At 32.9% G+C, this 12637-nt stretch overlaps 1 protein-coding gene across 4 annotated transcripts in view; it reads left to right on the top strand.

Moving 5' to 3' along the window:
• Positions 1-12637, top strand: part of Ankhd1 (ankyrin repeat and KH domain containing 1) — a 138295-nt gene that overhangs the window by 57392 nt on the left and 68266 nt on the right. For all 4 annotated transcript variants that reach the window (XM_076856860.1, XM_076856858.1, XM_076856861.1 and 1 more), the window contains exons 7-9: positions 746-840; positions 7433-7670; positions 8288-8479. In XM_076856860.1, the coding sequence (XP_076712975.1) occupies positions 746-840; positions 7433-7670; positions 8288-8479 (525 nt within the window). The remainder of the gene's footprint in view (positions 1-745; positions 841-7432; positions 7671-8287; positions 8480-12637) is intronic.

Genomic DNA, 12637 nt, shown 5'->3' with positions numbered 1-12637 from the left:
AATTGCCTTCTAGAAAGGTTGAACCAATTTACACTCCCACCAGCAGTGTTTGAGAGTGCCCTTTATCCCACCCTACACCCTCACCAACACTGGGTATTATTCTTTTTAATATTTGCCATATTGATAGTTAAAGAGTGGTGTCTCATTTTAGTGTTTATTTCTTTAATAGGAAGGTTTAATATCTTTTTCATCATTTTTAATATTCATTTGTATTTGTTTTTTAAATTACCATTTCATATACTTCACCTATTTTTCTATTGGAGTGTTTGTCTTTTTCTTACTCACTACTAAGGTTTTTTATATATTAAATGTTTCAAGAAGATTGGAATTATTTTAAAGGGATTTTTCTTTGCCTGCTTATTGCCACAGTGAGTTTATGGTTATTTTATAGCTGTTTTTTTTTTTTTTTTTTAGAAAATGTGATCCAGAGATACTTTACCTGGTTTTCTATTTGATTGCATTGTTTTGATTTGATAAGTAATTTTATAGAGATTAAATTAAGAAATAATCATTATTGTATTACTTAACTAGAATTTGGACCAATTTAGTCTTTAAAATCTAGATAATAGAACCTTGATGAGAGCCTGCTTATTGTTTTTGAGTTTTGCTTTGTAGAATTGTCATTATTTATTGAATTCAAAATAAATTGTCATGAATTGTATGTAGACATCTGAAAGAAAAAGATGCTTTATTTTAATACTTACATATTCAATTGATAATCAATTCTTAAAATTTTTTTTTAAAGGCCATTTGGATATGGTTCGCTTTCTACTTGAAGCTGGTGCAGATCAAGAGCACAAAACAGATGAGATGCACACTGCCTTAATGGAGGCTTGCATGGTAATTTTAATTGTACCCGCTTAAAATTTAATAAGAAGACATGTATTTAAATGTCTGAAAATTATTAATTAGTGTTTGGTTTATATAATTTCTTATCTAATTCTCAATTAAACACAGTGAATGCTTGAATATCTGTGTTTTGGGAATAGGACTGTAACATGTAATCCTAAAGTAATGTATTTGGCTTTAGAGATAGTGATAAAACTAATTTTGGAGATAGTAGACATATTTCTAATGTTTTTATAGCTTGATATTAAAACCTTATAAAGAGGACTGGTCTCAAAATATCCTCCTATATTTTAAGAGTGTGTACTCTGGATAGTCTGTATAACCTTAAAGACATTGCTTCTGTTGGATAAATTTTTAATCCAAATATTTTGTCAAAGAGAATAATCATGTTTAATTCTGCCAATCCAGAAACCATTTTTCTTCTCTAAGTACATAGATATCATACACATGTGTATCTATAAAAAGTATATCAAAGACATTCAAAGCATTCTAAGAAATTCAAAGGCAGCTTTACTAGTGAGAAAATGACTCTCGAAGTACAAAATTTGAGATATGATTAAGTAAACTTTTCATTACCTTTGTTAATTCTTATTTTGTTGACTGCTGCTGTGACAAATCACTCAAAATATAATGTCTTAATACAATAGGCACTTAATAATCTTCCATATTTCTGGGTTAATTGAGTAGTTCTCTTGATCTCTTTTAATAGGAGAGAGTTTCTCATGTAGCTGCCATCAGATAGTGACTGAGTGGAATTTCTAAGATGATATAACTCATATGTCTGGCACCTTGATGAGGTTAGCGGAAACGCTGAGATTTCTCTCACCTTAGTTGCTCTCTCCATGTGACTTTTTTGGGCTTCTTTACTGAAAGCTGGATCCTGAGGATTGCATTTCAAGAGGCAAAAAACTGAGACAGCACCATTTCTACCGTGGGGCAGCACAGTTCCAAGTGGGGGAGATGGGCATAAAGTTCATCTCTTGATGAGGTGGTGTGACAAAGAATTTGCAGGCATATTTACACAGCTCTTCAGAAATTTTGTTATTTTTTTTTAATCTGAAAAGTTCTTAAGACACATCTGTATTGCTGTATTTCCAAATAGAGTCCTTGTATCCTGTTCTACCAAATATATATGAGATTTCAAGGTATTCAGATTTCAAGGTATTCATTGTGGGGAAAAATATGAACTAATAATCTGTATAACTGATTAACAATTGGAAAATTTAATATATTTGCTTTAATGATTCTCTTGATTGCAGAGTAAACCAGGAATCTACTTTTAGAAACGACTTTCTCAAACTCTTAGAAATTATGAATAAACTATAATGTGTTTAAGTTAGGTATGACTTACATACAGTAAACTGACTGCCAAATCTCAAATTAATGGCTTGAAATTTTATATATTCATATACCCTTATAACAATCAGAATACGATATAGCACTCCAGAAAACTCACTTATGCCCCTCTTTAACAATAAACACTGTTGTATCTTCTGTCATCATAAAGTAGTTTTCCCGTTTTTGAACCTCATATAAATGATATGATACAATAAGTATTCTTTTGTGTCTGACTTCTTTCATTTTGTTCCATTTTATAGTAATTTGTTTTTCATTTCTGTTTAGTATTCCATTGTATAAATATACCATTTTTTTCTTTTAGTCTACTATGATGGACATTTGTGTCATTTCCAGATCAAAAGCTGCTATGAATATTCTTGTATGTCTTTTGATTGATAATAGTAACTGTTTCTGTTGGGTATATGTCTAGAAGTAAAATCTCTAGATGGGATGATTTTGACTATTAATTCTCTTTTCATTGGTCTATTCAGATTTTGTATTTTTTCTTGAGTTTGTGTTTGTGAGTTTGTGTTTCTTGAGTTTGCTAGTTTGTGTTTTTAGGAATTTGTCCATTTCATCTAGGTTATGCAATTTTTTGGCATAGTGTTCATAGTATTTTTTTATGATCCCTTTTATTTCTGTATTAATGTTCCTTCTTTTATTCCTGGTTTAGTAATTTTGACTCTTCTCATTTTTTTCTTTGACAGTCTAATTAAAGGTTTATCAACTTTGTTGATTTTTTTTCCAGAGAATCAACTTTGGGTTTTATAATTTTTCTTTATTTTTCTATAGTCTATTTTATTTAATTCCATTCTATTATTTCCTCTGCTTTCTTTGAGTTTATTTTGTTATTCCTTTTTCATCTCTTGAGATGGGACCTTCGATTATTGATTTGAGTTACTTCCTTTTCTAATCTGATGCTTAACTGTTGTAAATTTGCTTCTCAGCAGTGTTTAAGCTGTGTCCTACAAAGTTTGATATGATTTTTTGTTTTCATTCAATTATCTTTTAAAAATTTCACTTGACTTCCTCTTTGACTCATGGATTATTTTGATTAGTTTCCAAATGTTTGAAGATTTTCCTGATAGCTTTCTGTTAATGATTTCTAGTTTGATTCCATTGTTATTACTTTGTACAAAGAAAGACAACATATTTGATTTCAGTTCTTCAAAGGTTAAGGTTTGTTTCCTGACCTAGAGGTGGTTATATACCCTTTGTGGGCACTTGAAAAGTGTGGGCACTTGTTGGGCAGAGTATACTTTGCCAGTTAGATCTGTTGTTTGATGGTAATTACTACTTTATCCTTTCTGATTTCCCATCTGATTGTTCTCATAATTTTGAGATACTGAAATCTTCAGCTATACTTGTGGGCTTGGACCTTTTTATTATTATAGAAAGTCTCTCTCTGTTTCTGGTAATTTTCTTTACTCTAGAGACTCTTTTTAAATATTTATATAACTTCTACTGTTCTCCTTTGATAATGCTTACCTATAAATGTTTTATTCTTTTCTTTCAACCTGCCTGTGTCATAATTTTGAAGTGTGAGTGCCTTATAGGTAGCATATATTTGAATCATGATTTGTAATCCACTTTGTCAAGTTCTGTTTTTTAATTGGTTATTTAAAATAGTCCATTTACATTTATGTAATTATTGATATGGTGTTTTATATTCTATGTCAAAATTTATTTTTTCATCCCTTTTCTCCATTTATTTATTTATTTTAACATATCATTAATAGTTTTAGGATCTTTTTCTGTTAACTCCTATATTTGATTCCTGGGATTGCTTTTATTGGTTATTTGGTGTCTTGATTATAAGTTACTTTTTTCTGGTCTCTTACTTTATCTAGTAAATTTTTTTATTGTAAGCCATACACTGTGGGTGATTGCTTTTAGAAGCTCTGGATTATACTGTCCTCCCTTTAATACTAGTAAAATTTATCCTGGCAGCCAGTTATATTGTCAGTGGATCATTTTGATCCTGATGAGGCTTGATTTTACCTTACTTCTACAGTATAATGACTAGTTCTTGGGAATTACCTATCATCTCAACTGAAAGTCTGGGGTATTTACCACAGTGGCTCCATTTTGACTTGAGCCTGAACCCCAATGTCTCTAGGTTTTCAGTAGCTATTTTCTGCTACGCATCCTGAAGTCTCATCCTTGGCCAGCTCAACTCAGGACTTGCCCAAGTATCTGAAGAACTTGTGTGTGTGTGTGTGTGTGTGTGTTGTGTGTATGTATATGGTGCTATGTATTGAATCAGGGACCTTTCATATGCTGGGCAAGTTACTCTAGTACTTAAGCCTATGAAGAGAATTAAGCCTATGTAAGAAAATTTTATATAAATTTTTGGGAGTTCTCTGTTTTCTTTTTCTCTATACCCTGCCTCCATTCTCCAAGTCCTGACTATCTTAGTTTCCTTTTATTCTGATATTTATTCCTTTTTCCCAGCCAAATTTTCACTGTTTAGGCTTTATTTCCTTTGACCAGTGTGGAATATACACTGGGAAAAAGCTGGAATGAGAATGTAGGCTTTATTTCATGTCCTCCTTTCTTTCATAGCCCTTGGTTGATTGCTATCCAATTTCTCTGAACAGTTGCTATAAACACCTGTGCACATGCTTGCACACACATGCATATATGCACATAAGCATACTACTGTTTCTCTCTCCTTTTTTGTGGTACTGGGGATTGAACCCAGGGGTGTTTTACCACTGAGCTACTACCCCGATTCTTTAAAAATTGCTTTTATTTTGAGATAGGGTCTCATTAAGTTGTTGAGAATGGTCCTGAACTTGTTATTTCCTGCTGCCTTAGCTTCCCAAGTCTCTGGGGTTGTAGGTATGTGCCACAACACCCGACTTCCCCCAGCTTTTAAAATTGGGACAGTGAGTCCAATTCCAGCTACTTTTTCATGGCTAAGATCAAAGTCTTAGAATTTAAAAAAGAATAACTTTTTATTAATCTTTTTTAGTTGTAGATGAACACAACACCTTTATTTTATTTATTTATTTTTATGCATACTAAACATAAAATCCAGAGTTTCACATAAGCTAGGCAAGCACTCTACTACTGAGCGACAACCTCAGTTCCAAAATTAACTGATTTTTAAAAATTTTTTTACAAACATGACAATAGTGGAATGTATTACACTCATTATTACTCATTTCCAAAACAAACTTTTCATGCTATTAGGCCTCTAAGATTGAATTGTTCTTTTTTTATATTAATTTTTAATTCTTTTCTTGGCAGAAATAATATTGTTCATTAATTACAGAGAGTAGCTAGTACAGTTTCTCAATATATGAACTTAAGATATGTGAGCAGAATCTATAGTCTTCAAAAATTCTAGTAAGTTCAAGTAAAACAACTTGTTGAAAAGCTTCAGCGTCTAGGTACCACAGCAATTCTCCAATGTGTAGGCACTTATAAATCCTTATTTCATTTTGAATTCAAAATGTGTTTCAAATACCAGATAACTAAATGTGCTTTATTTTACATTCATTTAAAGTATTAGTAAAACTAAAATTTTAATGTAAAACCATCCGTGTTTGGCATTGCATTAAAAGTAGTTTTAGTTGGGCTGGTCATTTAATTAATACATAATGAAACACTTGATGGATACTGAAATTCATCATTTAATTAAGGTTTCTTTAAAAAAATTTTTTTTTGTACTTGTAGATGAACAGAATGCCTTTATTTTATCTGTTTGTATGTGATGCTGAGGATGGAACCCAGTGCCTCACATATGCTAGGCAAGTGCTCTGCCACTGAACTAAAGCCCCAGCCCTAATTAAGTGTTCTTTAACTAGTTCTATAATAAAAGATCTGCCCAGCCTTGTAAAATCTTATTTTTGTACTCAGCATGTGCTTTTTATTAGTAATATTTTGATTATTTTTAAAATATAGAACAACATAGCATCTGACTTTATTGTCTCACAAGACGCATTAAGGCCTACATAAATTTTAAAGTCAAGAGTTTAAAACCCAGGACTAAAGGGGGTAGCTCATTGAAAAAGTGCAAGATTAGTATGCACAGGCCCTGGGTTCAGTCCCCAGCACCAAAGGTCGGGGGGAAAAGAGAAAGAAAAATTAAAAAGAAAGAAAGAAATAGAATTTGAAGCCAGGCTCGGTGGCACATGCCTATAATCCCACCAGCTGGGGAGGCTAAGGCAGGAAGATCATGAGTTCAAAGCCAACCTCAGCAAAAGTGAGGCGGCGCTAAGCAGTACAGTGAGACCTAAATGAAATACAAAATAGGGCTGTGGATGTGGCTCAGTGGTCAAGTGCCCCTGAGTTCAATCCCTGGTACCCAAACCCTAAACAACAATAACAAAAAAAGAAATAGAATTTGAAATGTGTTAAAGAAGGATATTTATGATGATAAAGGGACAGAATGTATACCTTCCTTGAGAATGTTTTACTATCTATGCAGATAGATTTATGCTAAAATTATTTACAAATAATATTTTTAGTTTTATGTCTTTGTGAAATTCTTTGCCTCATTGCAACAAGCTATTGTGATAAGGAAAATATGAGATAGAATCAATCCACAGTGGCTTATTATCATAGTGACATAATATTTTACAGAGTTTATTGTGTTATTTTTTTTTTGCCAAGCTTTTGTTTATAAAATAGATCTAATATAGTTACCACAAGTGAACAGGACACCCTGTAAGTTTGAGGGTCAGCAATATTTGACCTGGCAGTTGTATAAATAGTAGTTATATTGAGGTTCTATTAACTATGGATTTAATAGTTTTTTGAACTTAAAAGAATGTGGAAGTTAAAATTATCTAGAATTGTGATTGTATGACCCCAAGTCTGATTTCTTTTTAAAAATTTTTTTGACTCAATCTTTAAAATAAATTCTGACTCAAAATTAAGGAAAAATAATTTAATATTGCTTTAAAATAATATTAGTGGACTTTTCATAAGTCTCAGATGGTATGCTGCCTAAGCTAATTCTTCTAATCTTCCTTTCTGTCTTCAATCTGTTGCTTCTCTTCTCCAACTTAAAAAAATCTCGAAACAAAAAAAATTCTCGGGCTGGGGATGTGGCTCAAGCGGTAGCGCGCTTGCCTGGCATGCATGCGGCCGGGGTTTGATCCTCAGCACCACATACAAAGATGTTGTGTACGCCGAAAACTAAAAAAAAAATAAATATTAAAAATTCATTCTCTCTCTCTCTCTCTCTCTTTAAAAAAAAATTCTCTCCTTGCTTTATCCTGAAAATCTACAGGATGGACATGTAGAGGTGGCACGTTTGCTTTTGGACAGTGGTGCTCAAGTGAACATGCCTGCAGATTCATTCGAGTCTCCATTGACGCTAGCTGCCTGTGGAGGACATGTTGAATTGGCAGCTCTACTTATTGAAAGGGGAGCAAATCTTGAAGAAGTTAATGATGAAGGATACACTCCCTTGATGGAAGCTGCTCGGGAAGGACATGAAGAGATGGTGGCACTACTCTTAGCACAAGGTAAAGCAGTTGTATTGCTTTAGAAAGAATTTTAAATTGGGCATGATGGTACATTCCTATGGTCCTGGCTACTGGAGAGGTTGAAGTGAGAGGATTGCTTGAAAACCCCTGAGTTTGAGACCAGCCTGGGAAACAAAGGAAGACTGGATCTTTAAAAAAAAACAAAACAGAAACAAAAAACTGGGCATGGTGCCACATGCCTGTAATCCCAGTGACTTTGAGAGGCTGAAATAGGGGAATTAGAATTTCAGGGCCAGCCAGAGCAACTTAGTGAGACCCTAAGCAATTTATTGAGACTTTCTCAAAATGAAAAGGGGGTTGGGATGTATAGCTCAGTGGTGAAACGCTCCTGGTTTAAATCCCTAGTACCCTCCCCTTCTTTCCTAAAAAAGAGTTTTCTTCATATGTTTTATGTCAGTGTCAGTGAAGGTTACTATGACTAGAATATTGTTTGTTTGTTTTTTTTTCCATTGATGATAACATAAATTCTCAGCATTCTGGAAAGAACCACCAAAGCAGAGAAGACAGAGTTCATAAAGTTGATTATTGCAACTAAGACTAATATTTTTATTGTAATTCTCTTGCATTTAGTCCTATCTATTTTTATGTTTTCCTAGGAGCAAATATAAATGCTCAGACAGAAGAAACCCAAGAAACTGCTCTTACCTTGGCTTGCTGTGGAGGATTTTCTGAAGTTGCAGATTTCCTCATTAAGGCAGGGGCAGATATAGAACTTGGCTGCTCCACACCTCTGATGGAGGCTTCTCAGGAGGGACACCTGGAATTGGTTAAATATTTGCTGGCTGCTGGTATGTGATTTTAAAAATACTTTGTGCCAAAAAAAGACATATGTAAATAATGATTCACTTATATGTAGTCTATAAAACAGTAGAACTCACAGAAAGCGAGAGTAAATAGTAATTACCAGAGTCTGGGGGGAGGGATTTGGAGGATTAAAAGGTGGACGGGAAAAGGGAGACAGACCTTGGTCAAAGGAAATAAGTTAGGAGGAATAATTTTTAGTGACCTATTACATAAATAGTAACTATAGTTAACAATAATGCAGTTATGTATTTCAAAATGTTCTCACCACAAAGACAGTTTTGTAGGATATGCCAGAAAAAAATTAATCCAGATAGATGTAAGCTTTTATGTCTTTTGGAAATAATTCAGAATTTTTCATTTTAGCCATGTTTGATATATTGTTCAAAACTTGCTATGTAGAGAAATGCATCTGTAAAGAAAAGTAAAATGTTTAGCAAAACTCCATTTACTTTTTATTTTTTATTTATTTATTTTTGTTTTTGGAATATTTTATTTATTTTTTTGGGGGGGGCTCAGAAATCTGATTGATTTTTTTTTTTTTTTATTAGTTGTTCAAAACATTACAAAGCTCTTGACATCATATTTCATACATTTGATTCAAGCAGATTATGAACTCCCATTTTTACCATTTACTTTTTAAACTTTTGTTGTTACCATTATTTTAAATATAGCCCAGTTTCAAAATTTCCTTTCAATTATTTAAGTAATATTTAAAATCAGATTGTTAATGGTTTGGATGATTTACAGTTTGGACAAACCAACCATAAAACCGACCTTTTTCCTGACACAGATACTTGTATTATTATTCACTCTAATTTGTACATGTGTTATTTAGTCATTATTCCTCCATCATTTTCTGTGTCTGTGTTCCATTCAAGAGTCTTTCTCTACCAATGGTTACCTTTCTGTATTCTTTCCACATTCCTCACTTAAGCTAAAGTCATACTGTTTCTAAAAGAAGGAATAAATGTTTTTTAAGAAATCATTGCAGTTGTGTTTGGTGACATATACCTGTAATCCCAGCAAGTTGAAAGACTAAGGCAGGAAGATTATGAATTTGAGGACAGCTTGAGGAAGTTAGTGATATCTCATCTCAAAAGTTAAAAGTTTAGGAAAAGGTTAGGGGTGTAGTTCATACATAACATGCCTGGGTTCAATGCTTAGTACTGCAGCAACAACAACAAAAAGAAATAATTGAACACCAGGCATTCTGCTCAGCTTTTATGTTATCTCTCTAAATTGTTCCCAGTCCCTGTGTAGAAAGACATATTAAACATATTCTTGTAGATCAGGAAACTGGTGCACAGTTATGTCACACAACTACTCTAAGGTAACCAGGCTAATAGTGATAGAGCCAATATTTAAATTTAGAACTCTAGACAATTATTGTTTCCTACTCTATCACCATTGATTCTCATATTTAGCTTCTTTTTCTGATTGGAAGTATGTAGTTGCCAGAATTATCTCAGGAGTTAGAATCACTTTTTTATATGATCGCCAGCTAAAATTTTTTTCTCCTATTGTGATTCATTTACATGAAGATCTTGTAAGAAGAATCACACATAGTGTGATTTATTTACATGAAGTTCTTATAGTGTAGCACTAAAGAAAAATCCAGTAGGTTTTTAATGCATTGCTTATATAATTAAAAAAAATAACTTTAAACTTTTTCATTATAGTATTTTTTTAATATTTATTTTTTAGTCATAGTTGCACATAATACCTTTATTTTATTCATTTTAAAAATATTTTTTAATATTTAAGTTGGACACAATACCTTTATTTTATTTATTTATTTTTTATGTGGTGCTGAGAATCAAACCCAGGACCTCACACATGCTAGGTGAGCATGCTACCGCTGAGCCACAACCCCAGTCCTATTTATTCATTTTTATGTGGTGCCGAGGATTGAACCTAGGGCCTTGGATGTCCTAGGTGAGGGTTCTACCATTGAGCCACAACCCCAGCCCCTTCATTATAGTATTTTTCAAATATAGTATAATGAACTCTTAAGAACCCATCACCCAGTTTTAAGTGGGCAAATGTTTAATTTTAATTCATGACCAATCTTATTTTATCTCTATACCTTCTATATAATTTATTGTACTGGGGATTGAAAACAGGGGTGTTCTATGTCAAATTAATTAACTTATTTATTTATTTTTTTTTTTGTGGTACTGGGAATTGAACTCAATACCTTGTACATTCTAGGCAAGTGCTGTACTACTGAGTTACATCCCCAGTCTCCCAAACCATTCCCCTCAACCTTTTTATTTTTTTGTGGCAGGGTCTTGCTGTGTTACTGAGACTGCCCTTGAATTTGGGATTCTCCTGCCTTAGCCTCCGAGTTGCTGGAATTACTTACAGGCGTGTGCCACAATGCCCAGCACCCCCATTTGTTTTTATGAAATCATTTTTATTTAAAAATAAACACTTTACTTTTAAAAATTTGAATATATTTTAAAATTTATTTTTGTTAAATTATCAGTAAATAATCAGTATGCTTCTGTAAAAGATAATTTTAAAACATAGCCATAGTACCATTTTCTACCTAAAATTTTTAGTATTTCTTAGCAGATATCTCAGCACATTTCATATTTCTTTGATAGTTTTATAAATGTGTATGTTTGTGTTTAATGATGAATTTAATCAGGTATCAAATAAGATTCACACAGGCTGGGATGTAGCTTAGTGGTAGTGTATTTGCCTAGCATAAGTGAGGCCCTGGGTTTGATCCCCAGCACCACAAAAAAACGATTCATACAGACACTATAAAGTAGGCTCCCCTTCATTTTTTTTTCTTGTAATATTTTGTTTGAAGAAATAGTATATTTATCCTTTAGGTTTCCCAACGTGTGGATTTTGCTGATTATATCTCCATGATTTTATGTATTTGTTTTTCTATTCCTTTCATGAATTAATAGCTAGATTTAGACATCTGTTTATATTGAGGTTTAATTTTTTTTTTTTTAAGGGAGGATTTCATAGGTGGCATTTATGTACTTTTTTCAGGAGGGAATAAATGTCAGTTGTCTCTCTTTTTGCGATATTATTAGCCGTGATCACCATTGCTTAGATTTCTTAATACATTAGGGTTGCAAAGTGGTGATATTCTAAATTCTATTATTCCTTTCTTGTTTATCAGCTGGACTATGTCTGTCTATAAAGAGAAACTTCCCCATATCAATTGTTTAGTTGCCCTTAAGTACAGATCATATAAGAATGGCAGGATAAATGTTTAATTTGTTTTTTCCTTTTTAGTTTTCAAAATAATGAGATGGTACCCTAGCATTCATCAAAGGTAGCCATTGAAGTGGTTTTGTTTTTTGTTTTTGATTTGAACATCATTTTGAACTTTTAGATTTAAACGTATATATTGGCTTTTACTTCACCACAATCATCATTCTTTTTTGATGCAAAAAAAAAAAAAAAGGACAATTTGAATATCATTTGTCAGTAAGGTTGGCCCCTAAATCTTTTTTTTATAACCTCACTAGAGTCTCTTGATAGTTTCTTTGCTTTCTGATGTGGCCAGGCGTTCCAGGCTCATCTTGTACAGTTCCTGCTCTGTATATAGAGACCATAATCAAAGCTTGAAATGCTGCTTCTGCTTGGTTTATCATTGTCCCTAGGCCTTTTCAATTGGTCAGGGATAGGAAATATGTATTTTTCTTATAGATAGAAAATACACTGAGATGATGGCTCCCCATGACGTTTTAACTGTTCCTTTTGATGGAAACGGTCACTTTAGCATGTAGGGTAATCTATTATGGAATCCCGTATCGTGATTCTAGAACTTTGAAATTGTATGATGTTACACAACTATTTGCTATCGACATTCCCGTATAGACATATCACGCTGCTGTAATGATTTTGTGTCCAGATGATCCAATAAAGTTGCAGAACAGACAAAAAAAAAAAAAAAAAAAAAGAAAATACATTGTGAGCCAGGCATGGTATTACATGCCTGTAATACCAAGGACTCAGGAGTGAGGCTGAGGCAGGATTACAAGTTTGAGACCAGCCTCAGCAATTTTAGTGAGACTCTAAGCAACTTATTGAGACCCTGTCTCAAGATAAAAAAATAAATAAAAGGACTAGGAATATGGCTCAGTGATACTCGAGTGCCTCTGAGTTCCATC

This window comes from Callospermophilus lateralis, chromosome 5, assembly GCF_048772815.1.
Source record: "Callospermophilus lateralis isolate mCalLat2 chromosome 5, mCalLat2.hap1, whole genome shotgun sequence".
NCBI lineage: Eukaryota > Metazoa > Chordata > Mammalia > Rodentia > Sciuridae > Callospermophilus > Callospermophilus lateralis.
Note: the sequence above shows the minus strand (reverse complement) of the source record. Positions and strands in the feature narration are given on the sequence as shown.